This window comes from Coregonus clupeaformis, chromosome 1, assembly GCF_020615455.1.
Source record: "Coregonus clupeaformis isolate EN_2021a chromosome 1, ASM2061545v1, whole genome shotgun sequence".
Lineage (NCBI taxonomy): Eukaryota > Metazoa > Chordata > Actinopteri > Salmoniformes > Salmonidae > Coregonus > Coregonus clupeaformis.
Window position 1 is genome coordinate 32,902,366 of NC_059192.1, and position 26,751 is coordinate 32,929,116.

General features: G+C 42.2%; 1 protein-coding gene across 1 annotated transcript in view; it reads right to left on the minus strand.

Moving 5' to 3' along the window:
* lrp2b (low density lipoprotein receptor-related protein 2b) overlaps nt 1-23,653 on the minus strand; it is a 158,885-nt gene extending 135,232 nt beyond the window's left edge. The window contains exons 1-16 of the mRNA XM_045214242.1: nt 23,587-23,653; nt 22,184-22,294; nt 21,704-21,826; nt 16,845-16,961; nt 15,775-15,885; nt 15,286-15,402; nt 11,612-11,728; nt 10,827-10,970; nt 9,409-9,525; nt 6,305-6,433; nt 5,547-5,716; nt 2,634-2,857; nt 2,048-2,254; nt 1,511-1,713; nt 830-970; nt 478-687 (exon numbers count right to left, since the gene is read on the minus strand). Of these exons, the coding sequence (XP_045070177.1) occupies nt 478-687; nt 830-970; nt 1,511-1,713; nt 2,048-2,254; nt 2,634-2,857; nt 5,547-5,716; nt 6,305-6,433; nt 9,409-9,525; nt 10,827-10,970; nt 11,612-11,728; nt 15,286-15,402; nt 15,775-15,885; nt 16,845-16,961; nt 21,704-21,826; nt 22,184-22,294; nt 23,587-23,653 (2,308 nt within the window). The remainder of the gene's footprint in view (nt 1-477; nt 688-829; nt 971-1,510; nt 1,714-2,047; nt 2,255-2,633; nt 2,858-5,546; nt 5,717-6,304; nt 6,434-9,408; nt 9,526-10,826; nt 10,971-11,611; nt 11,729-15,285; nt 15,403-15,774; nt 15,886-16,844; nt 16,962-21,703; nt 21,827-22,183; nt 22,295-23,586) is intronic.
* Nucleotides 23,654-26,751: the final 3,098 nt, after the last annotated feature.

A 26,751-nucleotide genomic window follows, 5' to 3' on the forward strand; every position in this document is an offset into this window, starting at 1 on the left:
ATAAATCAATTTAAAAGGTAGCACTACAGACTTAAATTAGCAATGTAGAATGTGTAACGGTGAAGTCTTATGTGTAAAGTCCTCTTTAGCCTTCTTCTACTTCAGTTCAATATTTTTCCTACTACTAAATCACTTATGTGCATAAAGACAGGAAGCTATTTTTCTATGTCCATACTAACATCTCACTTAGAATGCATGTCCAATACATCGCTTCATTCTAAGTGGTATGCTAATGTCAATATTGGAACAGATCTGATATCGCGGTTCAACACATTGCAATCTTTACTGCCACCTTGTGGTAAAGGCAGGACATGACAGAACGCATTCAGCTAAACCAGGGAGTCCTGATCTAGGATACATTTTCCCCTTTAGATCATAATGAATAAGATTATACGGACAGGAAAGACCTGACCCTAGATCAGCAAACCTATTCTGAAACGCTTTGTGAACACGGGCCCTGATAGACTACAAACTCACTGGAGCCGTTGGTGTTGGACTTGTAGATGATCTGCCTGCTGCGGTCATTGTAGAACACGGCCTCCTCGTTGCCGTCGAACTCCACGGCAGATGAGGAGAACGTGACCCCCAGGCCGGTAAGCGGCAGAGTCACATCCTCCTGGAGGGACACGTTCAGGGGGATTCCACGCACTGCGTACTGGGTGGCCAGCAGGAGGTAGTCTCTCACCTCTGGATGGGGACAGAACAATCAGATACTCTTTATTATTAAACTCTTTACCAAGTGGCAGGACTGTCGTTTTGTTGTTTTACTAATTAATTCAGGATTGGGCTTTTAATAATTGATGAGACCCCCTCCGTCCCAGTCACTCACTGAAGCAGCTGTGGCGGTCTTCATGGAGGTCGTAACCCAGGCGACACTTGCAGCGGAAGCCAAGGCCGTCATTGTCGGAGCGGTGGCTCAGGACGCAGATGTGCTGACAACCCCCGTTGTTTCGACCGCATGGACTCATCACTGTGGGAGTGAGAGAGAGAGCAGAGTAGGACCGCACACGGTCAATTACAACAATGCTAAAAGCCCACAAAAAACATTAAAGATGGACTCAGTAGTGACTTTTGACTACCATCAAATATCTCTTAAAAAGTTAGATTCATAAATGCATATAAGGATGCTCATGTTCAAAGTCAAACCATTTTAAATATCCCCAAGGTTGTGTATGCTGTGATATCATAGTGTGATGATCAAATCTCACAATGCCTATGGACTTTACTGCAACCAGACAGAGCAACATACTCTCAACCTCCTGCAGAGGTGCATGACAGGCAGAATCAGGCACATTCCAATCTAGCAAAAGTACATTCATTGGTAAGATATACTGTATACTAGCCTGATTCTAGATCTGTTTGTGCTGTTTTTTCCAACTCCTGAACATGAAAATGACCATAGGGGTTGGCTATACAACACAAACAGATCTGGAACCAGGCTTATAAAGTACTGCAAGACTGGAGAAAACCATGTCCTTCTTGATAGGCAGTCTGCTGTTCTTCTACTCACCAATGGGTTGCAGCACAGGGTGTGCGACCACAATGTGACCGGGTCTATCTGCGGTGCGGTAGATGAGGATTGGATCGCTACCGTTGAAGCGGTTGGTTCGTATTACCCCCATCTTGGTCCAGTCGGTGAAGAACACATGGTTTTCAAAAACAGAGATGCCAAATGGGTATGGAACCTGGGTGCCACCGTTGAGCACCGTTTTCCTGTGGAGAATTAGCAAACATGGCTAACACTGTAGATGGCAATGATTTGTGCATATAAAAGCACGCTAGTGTAAAGGCGGTGGTTCGGCAAAAAATAAGAAGAATACTTTATTATCCATTGTCAATTTGAGCTCATGCAAATTTGTGAGCTCATTTGGGGTTAAGGGCACACAGGCAGGATATGGCATCTAGGATATCTATAATTTTTTCCTGTTTGACTTGGGATTTGGACCAGCAACCCTCCAGTTGCAGATCCACCTCTCTAACCTCTAGGCTACCTGGCACACCCTAATTAGTAGGACCTTGCCTGAGACATGAGGACTTGCATGCGTACCTCTCCAGACCACTGTAGGTGACCGTTTCCACCATGTTAAAGTGGCTGTCGGACCAATAGACCCTTTGGGTGACAATATCCAGGGTGACACCAGTCGGTATCCCCAGCCTGGTCTTCACCAGCTCCACACGGTTACTACCATCCATGTAAGCCCTCTCCAGCTTCATGTCCTCACTGATGTAGCCGCTGTCAGTGAAGAACATGTACCTTCAAAAAGCAGGAGCCAAGTTAGTTCTTGAGGGTTAGCATTGGAGGAGGGTGTTGATTAACTTGAGTTAGCTAGCGCTAGTTAGCAGCAGTTATTAATAATACAATGGGCAGTACAGTGTGGGAGAGTAACTGAATTCATGATTTAAGCTTGGTTAGGACCAAGATAGCATAATTGTGCTCCAAAAACAGTGTTGGTTTTAGACACATGTAAGGAGAGTCGAAAAAGTTCCTGTAAAAAACATTGACAATCAAATTTCTCTTTCAATCTCCTTGTCCTTGTTTTTCAATGGGTTTGTTTGTCAATGGGTTATATTAATGTAAAGGGGATGGGTTCCATGTTTCATGTCTTTGGTGGAGAGACGTTCAAAGTTCTTACCCCACTGTGGGGTCCAGAGCCAGCCCGTGGGGAGTCAAGAGGTTCTCGGCCACAAGGGTGACCCGGTTGCCTCCGTCAAAGTCACACATGTCGATGCGCTCCACCCTGGCCTCTAGGACGTAGAGCTTGAAGTTGATCCAGTCCACAGCGATGTTCTGGGCACTGTGAACGGCCTCGGACAGCACCTCTTGGATGTCACCTCCATCAAAGTTGGCAGAGTACACCTATAGGGTCAGAGTGACACTAATTTAAAGCTACAATCTGGGATTCTTGAAGAATAAATGGGTATATCATTCATCGCAATTGTTCAAAAACAGCTGCATATATCCCAGATTGCACCATTAACCTCAGTGCAAAAAATGTTTCAAGGGACACGCCATACTGGAAATGATTGCATGACAAATGTGTTAAAAATCGATTTGTAGTATTACTATTGTGTTGTAATGGTAATTTAAATACATTTTAAGCAAGTCTGATTCCGCAAACACAAACAAAGCTGTTTCAAAGTGTGTTTTTAGTTTGTGAGTTTATTACATATAGCAAATATGTTGAAATCTTATTCTTAACATTTAGACTTAGGGAGGAAAATGGGGGATGCTTTTTCAATTTCATTCAAGGAGTACAATTTTTTCAATATGCATGTAATTTGTATTTGATGAAATATCAATATTTTTCAGTGTTTTAGAGTTATATCGGCCATCATTTCTGATTCTCTGCTGGGCGCACAATATCAAGTGCGCCTATAAGCTATTTAGTGTGGTCTCAATCAAATGATCCATATCCTATAGGGAGTGCATGCTTGGAGAAGTACAGAGCAAAGTATTTTGCTCTGCTGGGATTGTGTAAATAAAACCAGGCTGCATTACACACTGCAATAGATATTACAACCCTGAGCCCATGGCCTGCTATGCTCTTGCTGATCAAAACTTTTGTTTGTGCTGTCTAACCAATGCTGTGCTGTGTAGGCCTACAGTGACAGTTCAGGAGGAGAGTCAAATAATTATTAGGCCTGGTCCACAAAAATCTATACCTTCGGGGCGGACTAGCCTATAGCCTATGTTCTGTTCAATTTGAAAAGGAGAACGCGAAGATGAGAAGGAGGACCGGAGGTCAACTTTCATAGCTTGCTACTACTATAATTGATTTGAATAAAAACAATATGTTTCTTGCCCATGATGTATTTATGAGAGTTATTGACCTCTCAATAAAGCAGTTTCGAGTAACTTACATTGTGGTGCTGAAACTTGAAGCAGCAGCAGCCGCTGCACAATCAATCGGAAATGGACAGCTCATGGTGCTGAAAATAGCCAAATTCAAGTAGGCATAATTCATTTCAACATTTTAATTATACTTTACTAACAAGAGGGCTTTGTGTTGAAGCCTATTGTGATGGAGCCTACCTGTTTGACAGACGAAATTAGGCTATAGGCTGCTATATCCTGTCACGCCCTGGCTCTGGGGACTCTTAAATGTTGAGCCAGGGTGTGGACTTGTTATGTTTAGTTGTCTATGGGTGTTCTAGTTCACGTATTTCTATGTTGGCCAGGGTGGTTCCCAATCAGAGGCAGCTGTTGCTTGTTGTCTCTGATTGGGAACCATACTTAGGCAGCCTGTTGGCACTTTTGTTTTGTGGGATCTTGTTCCGGAGAGGTTTGTGTTTGTTAACCTTAGGACTTCACGTATCGTTTTGTTGTTTTGTTGTTCGTGTTTTAAAGTACTCATTAAAAGATGTACGCATATCACGCTGTGCCTTGGTCCGTTACTTATGACGATCGTGACATATCCACAGATTTGTCTGCCAATTCCTCCACCCACCATGCGCTCTTTAAATAGCTTACCTCCTTGTCAGTGAAGGGCTGTTAAGTTAAAACCAGTACTCTAATTGAGGGGGTATGAGAGGATATGCCATAGGCCTACCTTTTATTAAAGAAAATGTCAAAAAGCACAGGTCTACCCATTGTCAGATTTTGAAGAAAATAAAACAGATCCGATTATCTAAAGTGATCTACAACAGCGCTTTGGTCCGCGCTGCTTTTTGCTAGAAAGAAGCTGTAAAATACCAGGGAAAAAAGTGGCTAAGATGTATATGGGGATATCATTGTTTAGTTTCTTTGACATTCAGATGCTGAGCTACAACTTTCTATAGCCGAGGAGACAACAAATTTACTAGGGAAGTAATCTAATTCTGTCACTATCAATTGATTAAGCCATTCACTTTCCGTACAATAGAAGATGTTTGAACCCAGACAGCTTTTAGGGAAACACTTGTGACCTTCTCTCGTTGGGTTAAGCCACGGAAAAAGAGTAGCCAGCAGTTAAAGCTGAAATGTTTCTGTGTCAGTAGGCCTACATTGTATGGGGTGGAAAGGTAGGCCTAACTTTTGAAAATACCATCCATTTTCATTTCAGAGAGGTCCGATTTTCTCCATGTAACCCTTATTATAAATAACGTTCACTACCTTACTTGAATTAATATTGTGTGACATTTTCATTATTGGATACCAAACAGAGACATTTATTTTTCTAACATTTCAAAATGAGCTATTTCTTTAAGGCATGACACACAGAGTATGTTTTTTTGGGGCCTATATTCATACAAATGTTCACAAATGTAGATCTTAGGTCTCCCATGCTTGGCTGCTTCCTTTTGCGCACAATGGGCAAACATTTTCTCTGGCAAAGTCACCTGCACTGTGAGCTAATGCACTGTAAGCGATTTATGTTGTAACTTTTCTTTGACAATTTCCGTTAGGGGGAACTTTAGTTTAATCGGAAATGTAGTAAACAGCGCACTAAATGTGCCAAAACTAATGCAATTGCTCCATATTTAGATCGTTGCGGTGCATTAGTTCACAGTGCAGTGCTGTTTTAGAGCGAGGGAAATGTCACCCGCAAACAGTAAATGCGACCCACCTTCTGAGTGTTAGTGTCTGTCCAGAAGACCCTCTGACTGTGCCAGTGGTACCCCACACCCACCGAGCTACCTCTGCCCTGTGAAGGGACCAGGGTTCTGATAAAGCGCCCATGAATGTCTGCCATCATCACGTCGCCACCATTGGTGAAGATGAGTTGTGGCAAGCCAGCTACAGGGTAGATATAAAGCATAGGTTGTTATCCTGTAAAGGGTTCATTCTGATCCTACTTCTGACACCATGTTAGGTTATTATCTATGGATGAGGCAGAGAGGCCTGAGTTCAAGTTAAACAGTTTACTGATAAGATAATTGGAAAGAATACAGGGCATACATCCAGGTCCTTGAACTAACGGACTTAACCCTATATAGGACAGTCAATTATATTTTGGAATGATAACTGGTACACTTACTGTAGGTTTACATAAGCACAATTATGCACACAAGAAAGGTCTTTTCACAATGACCCTTTTGGAATAATGACCTTCAATGGAACTCCCACAATTAATCACATCACTTTCACACAATGCTCACTCGTGCTAGCTCACTAGCCACACTACACCACAACTAATAACAAAAACTACAGTTCCCTAAATGTATGTTTCATGAATGTTTGTTTGTTTTCCATTTTATTCATCACACAATTAAGAGATCAATTATATTCTGCATATGAATTAATTAAATTAACTTGAACCTGAACAAAAATACAGTAGTGCTCCCACGTGATCACGAGTGGAGCTAGTGATGTCACATCCTGTACCTGAGATGTTGGCCCTGCAGCGGTTGCCCTGTTCCAGGAAGTATCCATCTGCACAGCTGCAGCGGTGGGTCCCGGGGCGGTCCTCACAGAGCTGGTCACAGATCCCCCAGATGTCACAGTCGTCATAGTCTGGGGAACACAACCACAGTGTTGTCATGTAGCCTTCATCCAAGGTTAAACCTGCAGGTAACTGCCCAAATGAAATAAACACTTGAGTAAATGAGGGATACAAAGTATATAGAAAGCAGGTGCTTCCACACAGCTTAGGGTCATGCATACCATGGCTAGAATAAGAGATCTCAGTGACTTTGAAATAAGGTTTTCAAAGGAGCATAGGGGGTCTGAAGGGTGTGTGTCTGTTTGTGTGTGTGCGTGTGTGTGTGTGTGTGTGTGTGTGTGTGTGTCACCAAATCTCAACCCAATTGAACACTTATGGGAGATTCTGGAGCGGCGCCTGAAACAGCGTTTTCCATCACCATCAACAAAACACCAAATTATGGAATTTCTTGTGGAAGAATGGTGTCGCATCCCTCCTAGCTAAGATGGGGAGAAGTCTGTCCATAATAAAGAGCTGCTCTACCTTCTTAACAGCACTATCAACAAGGCAGGTCCTACAGGACCTAGTTTTGTCGCACTTGGACTACTGTTCAGTCGTGTGGTCAGGTGCCACAAACAGGGACTTAGGAAAATTGCAATAGGCTCAGAACAGGGCAGCACGCCTGGCCCTTGGATGTACACAGAGAGCTGACATTAATAATATACATGTCAATCTCTCCTGGCTCAAAGTGGAGGAGAGATTGACTTCATCACTACTTGTATTTGTGAGAGGAATTGACACCCACTTGCGCACAGTACTACATAGAGCCATGACTACATGGAACTCTATTCCACATCAAGTAACTGATGCAAGCACAAAAATTGTATTTAAAAAACGGATAAAAAATACACCTTATGGAACAGCGAGGTCTGTGAAGTAACACAAACATATGCACAGACCTGTGGCGGTCAGTGCCGTTTATGATGAGGGAGGACAATATTTTTTTAATGAGCATGGCCTTATTTCTATTACAGCATGTTGGATGACTGTCATTCATATTCCATTCACTTAGTTCAATGTAACATCGATGGGTTTACGCTACTACATGGTACTCAAATGTTCCCTATGCCCATCATGAGGTTGCTACAACCTAGCCAATGAATGAAAGTTTACAACGTTGAGAGAAAATGTTTAGATGACAGACAGTGACACATGGACAGACAGTACCGCCTTGCACACTCTTGCCTTCATCTAGCTTATCTAGGGTGTAATGATTAGTCCAACAGTTGCAAACGATAGTTTCTATTGGACAAATTCAGGTATTTTTATCCCTATTTCGTTTGCTTCCGTTTAAGAAATGTTTTTCAACAGAATCAGCGGAATGAATACACTCCTGATCACGCATAAACAAAGTTCACTTTCATAGCAGCCACGTTGTATTCATTCTAGCCTCTAAGCACTCTCCTTCTCTCACCTTTTCCGTTCGTTTGTTTGTGGACTTCAATGAACAACACATCTGCTGTATGTGACCAGGCGAAAAAAACTTTCCAAGCCAAACCATGTCATAACCGCTACACACAGCCTACATCATTGTCCCAATATTAGCTAAAGTAACGTCCTAGTCAACATAGCTAATATAAATAATTTGTAAGTAAACCCACTACAATCATGCAGTAACGTTACAGTGTATAGTCTGTAAGCAGTTACACCGGCCCCTGTGGCAATAAATGAATAAAACCAAAAGCTTACCTTGACTTGGAAGAGTTCCAGTGTTGTGTTGTATAGTCATAGCCAGCTAGCTAACATAGCATCCCTCTGTTTGAGCCAGGTGTTTGAGTAACTAAACTAGCCATCTGCATTTGCTAGCTAAATAAGTGAAACTGAAAGTGAAAAAAAATGATGAAATCTCTCTCTCTCTTTTGCTTCTCCTTCATTTTTGAATAAATTAATTTGTTAAAAACTGTTCAACTGTCTTTCTCTCTCTTTGAGTCAACTACTCACCACATTTTATGCACCAGCGTAGCTAGCTGCAGCTTATGCTTTCAGTACTAGATTCATTCTCTGATCCTTTGATTGGGTGGACAACATGTCAGTTCATGCTGCAAGAGCTCTGATAGGTTGGAGGACGTCCTCCTGAAGTTGTCATAATTACTGTGTAAGTCTATGGAAGGGGGTGAGAACCAAGAGCCTCCTAGGTTTTTTATTGAAGTCAATGTACCAAGAGGAGGACGGAAGCTAGCTGTCCTCCAGCTACACCATGGTGCTACCCTACAGAGTGATGTTGAGGCTACTGTAGACCTTCATTGCAAAACAGTGTGTTTTAATCAATTATTTGGTGACGTGAATATATTTAGTTTAGTTTTATCTAAAAAGGATAACTGTTTCAATGTTTTACCATTTCTATTTTTTAGGAGATTCACTGAGGAGGATGGTCCTCCCCTTCCTCCTCTGAGGAACCTCCACTGGCACAGACACATGCATACACACACATGATAACATACGCACTATACACACACGTACACATGGATTTTGTGTTGTAGATATGTGGTAGTGGAGTAGGGGCCTGAGGGCACACGCTTAGTGTGTTGTGAAATCTGTCATGAATCTATTTTAATGTTTTTAAAATTGTATAACTGCCTTAATTTTGCTGGACCCCAGGAAGAGTAGCTGCTGCCTTGGCAACAGCTAATGGGGATCCATAATAAATACAAAAATACAAAATAGAGTATGTAGAATCTATGACAAGGTGCATTAAAGCTGTTCTGGCGGCTCGTGGTTGCCCAACACCCTACTAAGACACTTTATATCGGTGTTTACTTTATTTTGGCAGTTACCTGTACCTACACTAACATAATAGAATTGAATAGAATAGAACAGACCTCTGTTTGCCTATGTTACAGAATGGTAATTTTTTAAAATGTCTCTGTTTCTATTTAGTAATCTGTGTGTGGATTCATTCATAGTGTTTGTGACATCACTGCTAGTGGCCTTGTTTCCTTCCTCACTTTCTTCAGCTGTTTATGTACTTACTACTTCCACCAATCATACCGTTCACACTCAGACTCACCCACACAGGAGCGGCTGTCATTGGCCACGATGAAGCCGTCTGGGCAGTAGCAGGCTCCGCCCTGTGGGGTGTAGTGACACAGGTACTCACAGCTCAGCGCTGAGCACTGGTCCAGGCCTGGGAGAGGGGAAAGAGATGGGAGATACAACTAGTGGTGGAAATGGGCTGGACTGCAACAGGAAATACTATCTACTCCACCCCCCAATGCTGTACTAACACTTTTAGTTTTCGAACAATTTTTTAACACTTTTAGATTTCTGTGTTCCAAATGGCAACCTATTCCCTATAGTCACTACTTTTGACCAGTAGCACAGTAAATAGGGAATAGGGTACCATTTGGGTAGCAGCCGTTGAGGGGCAGTTTCCTGGACACAGATCAAGCCTAGTCCTGGACTAAGAAGCATGTTGAATGGAGATTCTAAAAAGTGCTTTTTAGTTCAGGATTATGCTTAATCTCTGTCGGGGGAAACTTCCTCTGAATGTCCACCATCCATCTTCTACTGGCTGCCTATGACTTACACTATAACGTCAGTATAATTACTAAAGAGGTCATTTTTATGTAGTTGTACACAGTAATAAGTAAAAGTGCAAAAGTCAATCTTTAACAAAGAGTGTGCACGCACATGCTGATGAAGTGATAAGTGAATGTGAGAGCTAAAGCCATAAATGTGACGATGGCTGTCGTAACAGGTGAGTTTGGAGAAACATAAAAACATTCAAGAGTACAGTCTTATTGCATGACTCCAGGACCTTGGCTTTACTGCCCAATGAAACATCACACAGCAGTGAGCTGACTGGGTGCAATACTGTCCTTTTAAGAGTGTGTTTGTGTGTGTGTATGTGTGTGTTAAATACATGTGTATTTTATGTATCTGGAGTTTAAAATACTTTTTCTGTGTATTTGAGTATTTTCAAATACAGGGCCCAAAACAAGTACTTTTATTTGCGTATTTGAATGGTTATTGGTAAAAAACAAATAGTCGACCAAATTGTATTTAAGAGGATTTTAAAATACTTGATTTAAATACTATTTTCAAATACCTGGGTTAAACGCATGGGAGTGTATTTGAGTCAGTGTATTTGACATTTTCAAATAGCTTCCCAAGTGTGTTTCCAAATACATTAAAATGTTAAACTACTTGTCTTTTCAAATGAAATATATCTGAATACTTACTTCGAATGTATGTGAAAGTAATTTAGATATTTTAAATAGTATTTGAACCCAGGTGTGTAAGCGTGTGTGTTTGTGTGTGCGAGTAAATGCGAAAGTATGAGAGTATGTGCGTGCGTGCCTGTGTCCATGCCCACGTCCGAACACATTTAGAGAAAGGTCATGCTGACCAAATTGTTAACCTCATAAAACCCAGTACAAAGGTGTGCCCAGTAGTAAAACCTGTCAGATAGAAGACGAGACTCACTGCAGGTTTGCTGTGCGGTGGTGTTGGTCTCATCTGTTCCTCTGGGGCAGTCTGGTTTGCCGTCACACACCTTGCCCACTGGCACACACATGGAGGAGCCTGGACAAGGCCACTCACCAGGGTAACAGTCTCGGGAGTTACTATCTGAGAGAGCAAAGACAACACATTTCATTTATCACCTTTTGCTGGGTAGGCCTCAATGACACAGTTATTTTTATCCAATAATTATACATTTCACACAGCTTTGACTAAAATGTAAATGCTTTGACTATAATGGCAATATAATTATTGCTTGGATAACCTTATTTACTATTATGTATTGATTTATTTTTCACTCTTTGTGCAGCGCGCACTGCACAGAACACTGGAAGAATTATCACTGAATTATCACAGTGAATTATTATAACGTTTGTTTATGTGTCAATTAATCCCGTAAGGAATGGGTTGCCAACTGCCGATTTGACACGAAAATAAAATGTCATTAATTCATTCATTCGTCATTCATTCATTCGTTCGTCATTCATTCATTCGTCATTCATTCATTCATTCGTCAATGTTTTAGGGCTTTTTTTAAAATGTATTTTGTTTCCATTCACTTTAGTATGACCACTACTTTGAATATTTACTTTGCTACACATACCGCTAGAATGTTATTTGTTCCTCTTTTATGTTCCTCTCTGTCACTTATAAACATATTACCGTTTAGATTTCCAAATCAACAATGTCTCAATCTTCATAGTCAGTGACATAATAAACTGTCCAAGATTTCCTAGTGAGTTTCTCACCACATCCGTTCTCGTCACTGTAGTCCCCACAGTCGTTGAACTCATCACACACCCAGTTCTGAGGGATGCAGCGGCCGCTGGAGCAGGTGAACTGAGTTCCACTACAGCTCTGGTACTCTAAGGGGAAGAATATCATGCAATACAATGCAATAAAATACAGTGAGTGTGTGTGTGTGTGTGTGTGTGTGTGTGTGTGTGTGTGTGTGTGTGTGTGTGTGTGTGTGTGTGTGTGTGTGTGTGTGCGCGTGTCGGTCTTTCTGTCGGTCTTTCTGTCTGTCATTTTACAAAGCCATGACTAACCATCTGTCACGCTCGTCTGAAGGAGGGAGACCAATGCGCAGCGTTGCGAGTGAACATGATGACTTTATTAACTTAAAGCAACCACGAAGAAAACAACAAATGACGATCCGTGAAGTTCTATACTGAATACTACTAACAGCAACAAAGAAACAATAACCCACAACACAAAGTGAACTCCACACAGTATAAATATGGCTCCCAATCAGAGATAACGAGCCGACAGCTGACACTCGTTACCTCCGATTGGGAGTCATACGACTAATCAAGAACAATTAACCAAACATAGAAAATGCACAACCAGAAATCCCCAACATAGAAATACACCCAAACAATGAAACTAAACAACCCTGGCTCAAATATCAAGGTCCGTGGAGCCAGAGTGTCACATTACCCCCTAAAGGTGCGACCTCCGGGCGCACCAGCATCAGTCTCGGGGAGGGTCTGGGTGGGCGTCTGTCCCTGGTGGCGGCTCTGGCCCAGGTCGTGGTCCCCACCCCACCTTAGTCACTATCCGCTTCCGTATTCCCTTCCTCATGACCACCCCCCAACTAAACCCCACTGGATTAAGGGCGGCACCGGACTACGGGGCAGTACCGGACTAAGGGGCAGTACCTGACTAGATGGCGGATCCTGGCTGGCTGGCTCTGGCGGATCCTGGCGGGACGGCTCTGGCGGATCCTGGCGGGACGGCTCTGGCGGATCCTGGCGGGGACGGCTCTGGCGGATCCAGGCTGGACGGCTCTGGCGGATCCTGGCTGGGCGGCTCTGGCGGATCCTGGCTGGACGGCTCTGGCGGATCCTGGCTGGACGGCTCTGGCGGATCCTGGCTGGACGGCTCTGGCGGATCCTGGCTGGACGGCTCTGGCGGATCCTGGCTGGGCGGCTCTGGCGGATCCTGGCTGGGCGGCTCTGGCGGATCCTGGCTGGACGGCTCTGGCGGATCCTGGCTGGACGGCTCTGGCGGATCCTGGCTAGACGGTTCTGGCGGATCCTGGCTGGACAGCTCTGGCGGATCCTGGCTGGACGGCTCTGGCGGATCCTGGCAGGCTGACGGATCTGGCTGCTCATGGCTGGCTGACGGATCTGGCTGCTCATGGCTGGCTGACGGATCTGGCTGCTCATGGCTGGCTGACGGATCTGGCTGCTCATGGCTGGCTGACGGGTCTGGCTGCTCATGGCTGGCTGACGGGTCTGGCTGCTCATGGCTGGCTGACGGATCTGGCTGCTCATGGCTGGCTGACGGATCTGGCTGCTCATGGCTGGCTGACGGATCTGGCTGCTCATGGCTGGCTGACGGATCTGGCTGCTCGTGGCTGGCTGACGGATCTGGCTGCTCATAGCTGGCTGACGGATCTGGCTGCTCATGGCTGGCTGCGGGTCTGGCTGCTCATGGCTGGCGGAAGGCTCTGGCTGATCCTGTCTGGCGGAAGGCTCTGGCTGATCCGGTCTGACGGAAGGCTCTGGCTGCTCCTGTCTGGCGGAAGGCTCTGGCTGCTCCTGTCTGGCGGAAGGCTCTGGCTGCTCCTGTCTGGCGGGAAGGCTCTGGCTGATCCTGTCTGGCGGAAGGCTCTGGCTGATCCTGTCTGGCGGAAGGCTCTGGCTGATCCTGTCTGGCGGAGAGCTCTAGCGGCTCCCGGTCTGGCGGACGGCTCTGAAGGCTCATGGCAGACGGGCGGCTTTGCAGGCTCAGTCACAGACGGGCAGTTCAGACGGCGTTGGGCAGACGGACAGTTCAGACGGCGTTGGGCAGACGGGCAGTTCAGACGGCGTTGGGCAGACGGGCAGTTCAGACGGCGTTGGGCAGCCGGGCAGTTCAGGCGCCGTTGGGCAGACGGGCAGTTCAGGACGGCGTTGGGCAGACGGGCAGTTCAGACGGCGTTGGGCAGACGGGCAGTTCAGGCGCCGTTGGGCAGACGGCCAGTTCAGGCCGGCTGGCGACGCACATCGTGGACCTGGTGCGTGGAGTAGGAACAGGCCGGACCGTACCGGGAACACCCACCACTGGCCTTAACTGGGGATCAAGAACGGACCGGACCAGACTGGGAACACACTTCAGTCTCTCATGCCGTGCCACAACAACTTCCCTCCCTCTACTCGCCAATGGCTCCCGTAATCCGATAGCCTTCTCTCCTTTTCTCCCTGTGGCAGCCTCCTGCTGCCCAGGCGCCCAAGCCATGTGCCCCCCAAAAAATTTTTTGGGGAGTAACCACGGGCTTCCAGCCTCGACTCCGCGCTTCCTCTTCATACCACCTCCTCTCGGCTGCAGCTGCCTCCAGCTCTTCACGAGGGCGGTGATATTCCTCCTCAGACCACCTCCTCTCGGCTGCAGCTGCCTCCAGCTCTTCACGAGGGCGATGATGTTCCTCCGGTTGTGCCCAAGGACCCTTTCCAGCCCGAATCTCCTCCCATGTCCAAAAGTCCTTAGGAGGCATCCATAACTCCGTGTCCAGACCCCTTGCTCCTGGACGCGCTGCTTGGTCCTTTTTTGGTGGGTTATTCTGTCACGCTCGTCTGAAGGAGGAGACCAATGCGCAGCGTTGCGAGTGAACATGATGACTTTATTAACTTAAAGCAACCACGAAGAAAACAACAAATGACGATCCGTGAAGTTCTATACTGAATACTACTAACAGCAACAAAGAAACAATAACCCACAACACAAAGTGAACTCACACAGTATAAATATGGCTCCCAATCAGAGATAACGAGCCGACAGCTGACACTCGTTACCTCCGATTGGGAGTCATACGACTAATCAAGAACAATTAACCAAACATAGAAAATGCACAACCAGAAATCCCCAACATAGAAATACACCCAAACAATGAAACTAAACAACCCTGGCTCAAATATCAAGGTCCGTGGAGCCAGAGTGTCACACCATCAAATCTGAATGGCTGCTCCCAACATGAAAAAATACTACAGTTTACTATAGAATTCTGTACTAACCTGAAGAATACTATGTATACACTGTAGTATCCCTCGATCATGTGTAGTATTTACTATAGCATTTTGTAGTATACTGTAGAATACTATAGTAAATACTACAGTATTATCCGCAAAAATAACGCTGTAGTAAATACTACAGTAATGTCTGCAAAAACACTACAGTAAATACTACAGTATACTACAGTCCGCAAAAACACTACAGTAATTACTATAGTACTATATTACTATAGTATACACTCACGTCCGCAAAAACACTACAGTGAATACTACAATAAAGTTCGCAAATAACACTACAGTAAAACCTCCATTAGATTCTGTATGGTTGATATTGTTGAGTTGATATAGCGAGAGGTACAAATGTTTGAAATAGCAATCTCAGATGAACACATATTTATGCCACTATGGGTGGTCTATGTCCTTCTTACCACAGCCTTGCTCATCGCTGTTGTCCCCGCAGTCGTCCCAGTGATCACAGATAAAGGACACAGGGATACAGTAGCCATTGGTGCACTGGAACTGGTGCAGAGGACATTGCTGTGTTGCTGAGACACAATGTAATATACTCAGCAAAAGAGCAGACATACAGGAAAATGTAATAAACACATTAATCTTATGTCAACCCATATGCCTGACATATATTAAGTATATATTTTGTGTCTTCATTTGTCATTGTCATTCAAAATGGGATAAATGCATGACTGTGATTATGTCAAACCATCATTTCTTAATTGGGCCATATATGTTATCATCCTGCTAGGTGTCTTTGGTGTTTTGGGTCAAGACTACTCCCTCAAACAGACCATTATGTGATGTTATCTTCAGTTGAATTTTCAGACTCTCTTGAGCCACTGAAGTTCAAATTACTAACTCTATTAACGCTGTATAGTTCGATTCCCCTGACCCATCTGACTTACTGCAGTTGGATTCGTCTGAGCCATCCCGACAGTTCTGCAGCCCGTTGCAGTGCTGCGAGTTATTGTAGCAAGCTCCATTGGCACAGGTTTTCTCAGTGCAGCTGGGGTAGACTGGAGAATAACACACACACAAGGGTTGGGGTCAATTTTGAATTGAAATCAGTCAATTCAGGAAGCAAACTGAAATTCTAATTCAATAAGTGAGAAAAGGCCATCTATGTTCAATTCATTCTCAATAAACTGAAAAGGAGAAGCAATTTACTTCAAAAGTTTAAACCTTTTTGTATTTTAATTACAAATCACTCCTTGAATTGGCTGACTTCAACTTGAGATGACCCCAACCCTGACACACACACATACTATAAGGTAGATTGTCACGTTGCACGTTTTGTCACAAGATCTCAAAATGGTTGTGGGGACAAAATTGTGACAAAGCAATGAGTTAAATGTGACAATGTGACTGAGGAGTGTCCCATTTTACTTCCTGTTCAGAAAGAATAATCCAAACCATAAAGTCATTAAGAATTATATAGTTTAATTACGTTAAACTTGAACCACTTTCTTGAGTGGAGAATAAAGTCTACTTCTATTTTGCCACATTAAGATGACCAGTGGCCAGTAATAGGAGATGCAATCTGAGTTAACAACGTAACAACCCCTAATTAAAAATCAAACCCTTTGGTGACTAACGCATATCTAGCAGGAACAAAACTGGAATGCTTCTTAAAATATTAATAAGAACAAAATGGGTTGTAAAGGTAGTCCCATAAACAATAAAACAGTCTGACTTTGCACATGTGCAAATCCCAAAAATTGCAGTATCATTCCCTATGAACATATAGTACATACATACAGACGGCCTACATCTATCATACAGTACATCACAAGCATCTACTAAATAACACTCAATCATGTGAAAATGTGTTATCGTCAAAATAGACAAATGTCCACAACCTTTGCTAGCAGCACAAATGATCTACTGTAGATCTACTGCAAATTAACCAGACAAGCTTTAAGAACCTTAAACTACAGACCAATCTTATTAAGGAATGTGGATTTAAAAACTTTACTGCAGTTGTTCTCATCTGAGTTGTCCAAGCAATCCTTCACACGGTCACATCGGTACACTTTGGGAATACACTGGCCCTCCTGGCACGTGAACTGGTGTGGTCCACAAGTCTGCTCTCCTGAAAACGTAGGAGAACACGAGCACATAAATCGTAAGGTATGTCAATGTAATGTAAATGTAAGATGTAAAATGGATAAGGAGGGATTTCACATTCCTGTCGCATTATTGTTAATGTCTTATTTTTTATTTTATTTTTTTTGTACTTATTACCCCCTTTTTCGTGATATCCAATTGGTAGTTATAGTCTTGTCCCATCGCTGCAACTCCCGTACGGACTCGGGAGACGCGAAGGTCGAGAGCCATGCGTCCTCCAAAACACGACCCTGCCAAGCCGCACTGCTCGCTTAACCCAGAAGCCAGCCACACTAATGTGTCAGAGGAAACACCGTACAGCTGGCGACCGAAGTCAGCATGCACTGCGCCCGGCCATAAGGAGTCGCTAGAGCGCGATGGGACAAGGACATCCCAGCCGGCCAAACCCTCCCCTATACCGGACGACGCTGGGCCAATTGTGCGCCGCCTCATGGGTCTCCCGGTCGCAGCCGGCTGCGAGACAGCCCGGGATCAAACCCGGATCTGTAATGATGCCTCTGGCACTGCGATACTGTGCATTAGACTGCTGCGCCACTCGGGATGCTAATGTCTTATTTTGGGGGCAAGGCGTTACTGAACATAAATATTAACGCAACATGCAACAACTTCAAAGATTTTACTGAGTTACAGTTCATATAAGGAAATCAGTCAATTGAAATAAACTCATTAGGCCCTAATCTATGGATTTCACATGACTGGGAATACAGGTATGCAACTGTTGGTCACAGATAACTTTTTAAAAAGTGTGGATCAGAAAACCAGTCAGTATCTGGTGTGACCACCATTTGCCTCATGCAGCAAGACACATTTCTTTTGCATAGAGCTGTTCAAGCTGTTGATTGTGGCCTCCATCATTCTTAAATGGAAGAAGTTTGGAACCACCAAGACTCTTCTTAGAGCTGGCCGCCCGGCCAAACTGAGCAATTGGGGGAGAAGGGCCTTGGTCAGGGAGGTGACCAAGAACCCAATGGTCAGTCTGACAGAACTCCAGAGTTCCTCTGTGGAGATGGGAGAACTTTCCAGAAGGACAACCATCTTTGCAGCACTCCACCAATCAGGCCTTTATGGTAGAGTGGCCAAACGGAAGCCACTCCTCAGTAAAAGGCACATGACAGCCCACTTGGAGTTTGCCAGAGGGAAAGATGATTGGAGCAAAGTACAGAGAGATCCTTGATGAAAACCTGCTCCAGAGCGCCCAGGAACTAGGACTGGGGCTACGGTTCACCTTCCAACAGGACAACAACCCTAAGCACACAGCCAAGACAACACAGGAGTGGCTTCGGGACAAGTCTCTGAATGTCCTTGAGTGGCCCAGCCAGAGCCCGGACTTGAACCCGATCTAACATCCCTGGAGAGACCTGAAAATAGCTGTGCAGCGACGCGCCCCATCCAACCTGACAGAGCTTGAGAGGATCTGCAGAGAAGAATGGGAGAAATCCCCAAATATAGGTGTGCCAAGCTTGTAGCGTAATACCCACGAAGACTCGAGGCTGAAATCGTTGCCAAAGGTGCTTCAGCAAAGTACTGAGTAAAGGGTCTGAATACTTATGATATGATATTTACGTTTTATTTATTTTTTAGCAAACATTTTTTAAAACCTGTTTTTTCTTTCTCGTTATAGGGTTTTGTGTGTAGATTGATGAGGGAATAAAACAATTTAATCCATTTTACAATAAGGCTGTAACGTAATAAAATGTGGAAAACGTAAAGGGGTCTGAATTCTTTCCAAAATCACATTAACACCGAGGTAAAATTAGTTTAATATTGGATATTCCGTGGATATTCGGTTTTCTCTCGTCATTAGCAATTGAACCAAGCATGCCATAACTATAAAAATGGTAGATTATGAGTCAGGGGTGGATGGAGAAAAATTCACACTCTTTTTTTTAAATAATAAGATTTCGGATTTCAATCTTCAATAGTCTTAGACAAAGCATGGCATGACCATGAAAATGACATGTTCAGAATCAGGGTAGAATGTACAAAAATCCACGACCTTTTATTTTTTGTTGTTTCTTTTTTAGTTTCTTTTTTTGCTTTCAATCTTCAATAGCTCTTACACAAACCGTGACATGACTATGAAAATGATATATTCAGAATCACGAGAGGATGGACAAAAACCCATTGCTTTTCTTCCTATTTAAATTTAGTTTATATATACAGTACCAGTCAAGAGTTTGGACACACCTACTCATTCAAGGGTTTTTCTTTATTTTTACTATTTTCCACATTGTAGAATAATAGTGAAGACATCAAAACTATGAAATAACATATATGGAATCATGTAGCAACCAAAAAAGTGTTAAACAAATCCAAATATATTTTATATTTGAGATTCTTCAAATAGCCACCCTTTGCCTTGATGACAGCTTTGCACACTCTTGTAAAAATAAAGAAAAACCCTTGAATGAGTAGGTGTGTCCAAACTTTTGACTGGTAGTGTATGTGTCACTGTTAAATAATGATATACAGTTGAAGTCGGAAGTTTACATACACTTAGGTTGGAGTCATTAAAACTCGTTTTTCAACAACTCCACAAATTTCTTATTAACAAACTATAGTTTTGGCAAGTCGGTTAGGACATCTACTTTGTGCATGACACAAGTAATTTTTCCAACAATTGTTTACAGACAGATTATTTCACTTATAATTCACTGTATCACAATTCCAGTGGGTCACAAGTTTACATACACTAAATTGACTGTGCCTTTAAACAGCCTGGAAAATTTCAGAAAATGATGTCATGGCTTTAGAAGCTTCTGATAGGCTAATTGACATCATTTTAGTCAATTGGAAGTGTACCTGTGGATGTATTTCAAGGCCTACCTTCAAACTCAGTGCCTCTTTGCTTGACATCATGGGAAAATCAAAAGAAATCAGCCAAGACCTCAGAAAAAAATGTTAGACCTCCACAAGTCTGGTTCATCCTTGGGAGCAATTTCCAAACGACTGAAGGGACCACGTTCATCTGTACAAACAATAGTACGCAAGTATAAACACCATGGGACCACGCAGCCGTCATACCGCTCAGGAAGGAGACGCGTTCTGTCTCCTAGAGATGAACATACTTTGGTGCAAAAAGTGCAAATCAATCCCAGAACAACAGCAAAGGACCTTGTGAAGATGCTGGAGGAAACAGGTACAAAAGCATCTATATCCACCGCCATAAAAAAAGCCAGACTACGGTTTGCAACTGCACATGGGGACAAAGATCGTACTTTTTGGAGAAATGTCCTCTGGTCTGATGAAACAAAAATAGAACTGTTTGGCCATAATGACCATCGTAATGTTTGGAGAAAAAAGGGGGTTGCTTCCAACCGTGAAGCACGGGGATGGCAGCATCATGCTGTGGGGGTGCTTTGCTGTAGGAGGGACTGGTGCACTTCGCAAGATAGATGGCATCATGAGGAAGGAAAATTATGTGTATATATTGAAGCAACATCTCAAGACATCAGTCAGGAAGTTCAAGCTTGGTCGCAAATGGGTCTTCCATATGGACAATGACCCCAAGCATACTTCCAAAGTTGTGGCAAAATGGCTTAAGGACAACAAAGTCAAGGTATTGGAGTGGCCATCACAAAGCCCTGACCTCAATCCTATAGAAAATGTGTGGGCAGAACTGAAAAAGCGTGTGCGAGCATGGAGGCCTACAAACCTGACTCAGTTACACCAGCTCTGTCAGGAGGAATGGGCCAAAATTCACCCAACTTATGGTGGGAAGCTTGTGGAAGGCTACCTGAAACATTTGACCCAAGTTAAACAATTTAAAGGCAATGCTACCAAATACTAATTGAGTATATGTAAACTTCTGACCCACTGGGAATGTGATGAAATAAATAAAAGCTGAAAGAAATCATTCTCTCTACTATTATTCTGACATTTCACATTCTTAAAATAAAGTGGTGATCCTAACTGACCTAAGACAGGACATTTTTACTAGGATTAAATGTCAAGAATTGTGAAAAACTGAGTTTAAATGTATTTGGCTAAGATGTATGTAAACTTCCGACTTCAACTGTATATATATATAATTTGCATAGTCATGGCATGCTTTGTTAAAGAGCTATTGAAGATTGAAGATGTATTTTTTTACTGTGTATTTTTCTCCATCCACCCCTGATTCAGAATATACCATCTTCATAGTCATGGCATGCTTGGTTCAATAGCTATTGATGACAGAAAACGGAATATCCAATATGAACAAATTTTACCTCTGTATTATAAACAGTGAGGGAGATAGGCAACAGTCATGTCTTAATCCCCAGGAATAAGACAATACCACATTCGAGAATATTTGAGCCGTTGAGATGCAGAAACTCTGCTGCCTTGTTATCTCTAAATAAAGTCAAACTGTAAGATAAATTACTCCTGACACTTGATATGAAATCGTGATGCAAGTGTAACACCCCCATACGTTTTGCAAATTCGTAACATATTGTATGGTTTTCAAATTCATAACATCTACTGTAACACGTTTTGCAAATTCGTAACATATAATACGAATTGTAATTCGTAACATATCATACTAAATGGAGTGTCTCGGATTTATGTACCGAGTACCATGTTGAGATAAGACCAAGCTGTGTGAGGTCAGGGCCTGTATGTATAAAGCGTCTCAGAGTAAAATATTGGTCTTAAGTGAGTGATATCCAGAGGAAACTGGAACCCCATGTAACCTGAAGTGAAGTCTTGTGAACTTGTACGTACCGCAGGTTCTCTGTTCATCGGAGCCGTCAGTGCAGTCCTCCTCCCCATCGCAGACAAACTGGAGGGAGATACACTCGCCTCCCGTCACACACTTGAACTGCTGGGAGCTACAGGTTGGAGGTGCTGCCACACAGAAATACACAAGGGTCCATATTCACAAAGAGTCTCAGAATATGATCTAGGATCAGTTTTTCCTTTTAGATTACAATGACAAAGATTATATGGACAGAGAAGAACTGATCCTAGATCAGCACTCTTACTCTGTGAAGCTTCATGAATAAGGCCCAGGACAAGTTATGTATAGGGTGTTATTCAATCAAAACCTATAACCCAGTGTCTGAGATTTTCAAATAAACTCAAACAAATTTGAATTGAATGTTATCTGGTACAGCTAGCAGCATGTTCAACATTTATAAGAGCATCAACTGAAGCCATGTACAGTATAAGGATTTCCAAGATCATGGTACCGGTGATACTCACGACAGTTGAGCTCATCAGAGTCATCTGTGCAGTCCTTGGTTCCATCGCACCTCCAGTCTAAGTCAATGCACTGACCGTTGGCACACTGAAACTTACCATTGTCACATTGGCCTTCAAAAAAGAGAGTGCAGCGGTCAGTAGCACAGTCAGTGTGGTAACTGCAGTATGGTTGACTTGTTAAAAAATAAACAGCTTAGGGCCCCCAAAAGGCTAGGGCCGGCTCTGACTGCACGTGTGGTTATGGATGTAGGTACGCAGACCCGCGAGCCACTGCGGCCCCTCAAGATGAGTTCAGATTTTCTGTGACCCCCACCCCATCCCTTATCTAAACCATTAGAATATCATATTTTACACTCCTGGATAGTCTACAGAACTAGAGAACCTTTATCATTTCATGTCTTAATACTAATGATTTGTTGTACTTTTCAATAGACAAAACGACATGATGTGAAATAAAAAATGACAGTCTTCAGTGCATTTGAACAAAACTGAAATAGAGATGGCCTATCCGTTAATAAAACATCTTTGGATTTCATCATCTGGTTGAATTTATTAGAAAAAAACATTTTACTGTTTCCCTTAACAATAAGTAACAGTGTTTATGACAACTACAGCTACTGTTTCGTCTAATGTGTACGGCATTTGAACCCTACCACATGATGGACCTTTAAAAATATAGTTAATTATTGTCCATAAATGCAGTCAGAGCACATCCTATGACCTTGAAACTCATGAGATGAGTCCTTGATCATATAGTTGACCAAACCATGTCATCATGTAATTCATTTGAAAGGAAATACATATTCATACATATTCATAATCAATCAGCTACTCCATTTAAAAATAATTATTTGATGACTTCTTTCATCTGTACAGCTCTAAAGCAGACATATTTTACATTCATATAAATCAAAATGTGTGCAGTTTTTTGTAAATCTAACGATTCATACTGTTTGTCTATAAAAAATAACAATAAAGAAATGTTTCAAAACATATTTGAATCACCCCCAGAATTCTAAACTTAACATGTCTACACAATTTCACATCATATCTCATGACTTTCTTTTCTGAAGGAACCTGTGGAATAATAGAATAAGGTCAGCACACCTATGGATCTTGGTTAGGCCTGTGGTAGCAGACTTTTTTTATTTTATTTTTATGTTTGAGAGGTTTGGGCATTTGGGTGCACTTTGCATTCTGGAAAGCATATTGAATATCTAACTGTTCAACTAAGAGGACACTTTTCAAATCATGTAGAAAGACTGAATGATTCAATAAATTCAATTTAAAAAACCTAATGCATTATCACTGTGCCATAGATGCAATACTTGTTCTATAACAATTTGTTAAAGTAAATTAAAACAGATAGTAATACACACGTAAATTTTTCAAATCATACATACCTTGAGTAAGCTGAATTCGTTGAGAGAGCAGTAAGAGAGACAGGACAAGTAGACCTAAGAGGTCCATCTTCAAGCACCCTCTCCCTTTAGTCAATACTCTCTTTTCTTAGTTTGGGTATTAGTTAGTATGATGAACTAAATTGATTCATACTCAATCTTAACTATCACCTCTCTTCCCTCTAACCCCAGTGTAAACCAGAGTGTCTTTTGGATGAAGATTTCTAAGCCCAAATGACATAGGGTCCAATTTGAAACACATAAAGTATACAGCTTTTTATGACTCTCTCTTTTACATGAAATTCATCTAAGATTAACTTGTACCGGTGGAGATGTTGTCCACATCAGCAAGAAAACAACCCAGTCATTTTTGTGCAACAGGAAGACAGGAATTGTTATTTTCGTCCTGGTTTTGAAAGATCAGATCACATCAATCAAGACCCATTTTAAAGCGACAACTGTTCAATTTGCATACCATAGAAGAATGGGTCACCAACAAAATGTTTAACAATGGAGCAATTCTCACAAATATTTGGTTTTTGAGCAGACGCTCTTATCCAGAGCGATTTACAGGAGCAATTAGGGTTAAGTGCCTTGCTCAAGGGCACATCGACAGATTTTTCCCTATTTGGCTCGGGGATTAGAACCAGCAACCTTTCGGTTACTGCCACACGCTCTTAACCACTAAGCTACCTGCCACCCCTACTGGTCGAAATATCTGTAGTGCTCAAGGAACTACATTCTATGAGAGCAATGTTACTTTTATCTAAACAAAATCTGAAAACATGCTGAAATCTGATGAAGCATTACTTTTTCCCGAAGACCTACCGTAAATATAGTTACAAAGACACATTCAAAAAACAAGAATTTGGGGATACTAATAAATATAAATTCTGAGCTGTCAAAAGGTAGAGGAAGGGAGAAATCTGGCAACCTTTACAAACTCCCCTGCTGACCTCAAACCTAGCCTAGGTTATGTACCCGCAGGCTAGTTTTACAGAAATACTAATAATTCCATCTAAGCGTAATTTTAAACACATTTCTAAGATGGAAGCGTGTACCTTTACACTTTACAGACATTATTCAGAAGTGTTATTGGACACCAATTATTAATAGCCAGTGCAAATTGCCCCGTTTGTTACTGAAATTCATGAAATGTAAACGGTAACATCAAACTGGTATAGGTTAATAAAAATGATAAAATATGAAAATAATTAAAAAACAATTAGATAGGCTATTTATTTATTTTATTAACTTATTAGTTAAGAGTAAATATGTAGTTATGTACATCATTAAACTAAAAGTGTCATCTGTCTTGATCACATGAATATTCCTTCAAATCAATTCCACATTGACATCTTCAATAACAAGTGCGAGTGGCGCAGTGGTCTAAGGCACTGCATCGCAGTGCTAGCTGTGCCACTAGAGATCCTGGTTCGAGTTCAGGCTCTGTTTGCGACCGGGAGACCCATGGGCGGCGCACAATTAATCCAGGGTTGTCCAAGGTAGGGGAGGGTTTGGCCGGCAGGGATGTGGGTTCGTTTCCCACGGGGGGCCTGTATAAAAAAGACATGTATGCATTCACTAACTGTAAATCACTCTGGATAAGAGTGTCTGCTAAATGACTTAAATGTAAAATAGGTGATTGACATTTAATATGCTGTAAAAAAACACAAGATTAAGTTGATTATTCCTGTTCATATTTTGATAAAATGTAACTGCTGTTGCCAATCTGTATGGTTGACATTATTATTCACTCTCATTGGTAAGGGAAACGTGGGATAGGCTACATAAAGTTGCAGAATCAACAGTACATTTTAGTTTTGTTCACCATTAATACATTGTTTCTCCAAATGCCATATTGAATATTCACTGGGCAGAAACAATGTTATGACATGGGACTATACAAACTCTTGATTACCATCACTTATACACCATTGCAGCAGGTAGCCTTGATGTTAGAGAAGGGAGCCTGTGATGGGGAAATTTTGTCGGGAAGTGAGCTGGCAACAAGAGGGTTGCTGGTATAAAATCCTAGATGCCATCGCGCACTTGAGCAAGGCACCTGACCCCCCCCCCCCCACCACAATAACTGCTCCAAGGGGGCCCAGTGTGGCAGCCACAAGCTCCAACGTGTAGCCTGTGTGTCTTTCGGAGGGATTGGGATAAAGCAAAAGCCCAATTACGGTTGGACCTTGTGTACAATTGTTGAATAAAGTGATCTTAATCTTAAAATACAGAACTGCTTCCAGACAGCACACATTACATATTTGCAATATGATACACTCACTAAAGAAATTCCATTATGTACAAAAACACACAAAAAAAATCTTAGTGTCTGTCTGAATTAATAACCAAACGCAGCTGTACAATCAAAATTGATTTTTTTCCCTTTTCTTTATTCCAACATACAGAAGCCAGTCTCATTTACAAAATGTATTGTGTAAAAGTCATACTGAACTGTGTGTATCATTGAACAATTTTACACACATTCTGTTTATTTATATTTGACTATATTTACATGACATATACAATATGTATTAAGATGGCACATTAAAGGATAAAAGGCATTATTTATGAGTAAATTGTTATTTCTAAACCTTGATTGAATATCAGCAAATTCATAGACGTGCAAGAGATCAAACAGATAAGTGCGAACTACACCAATAAATTCCCGACATCAATTTATCTGGGTTCAAGTCCATATTCAAATTAATAAATAAGAAACATTTAAAACGACAGACCCATACAATCATAATTTAATGATGATTTAGCACGTGAAATTTGGGACTTTCATGTTGACATCTTGCATTGATGTTAATGTAAGATTTGCATGAGTCACAACAGTTTCAGCTAAGTCAAAGATTAAGCCCTCATGTATCACACAGGAATACAGTATTGGAATGATATTGGAAAATACATTCATTACAGTTATACAATCAGGACATGTGAATGGATTAACTGATACTTAAAAACATAAGAAAAACTGAGGGACAATACAGTAGTAGCCTTTTGGCTACATCAATTTCAGAAGCTTGGATACACCGCCCACTCTTGGACTGAATGGTCACTGCAACTCAACAATAATTTTTTGTACAAAAAAAAAGATTGATACACAGTGCATAAAAGTTGAGTAGAACATAGGGAAGAATCACAAGTAGGACTATT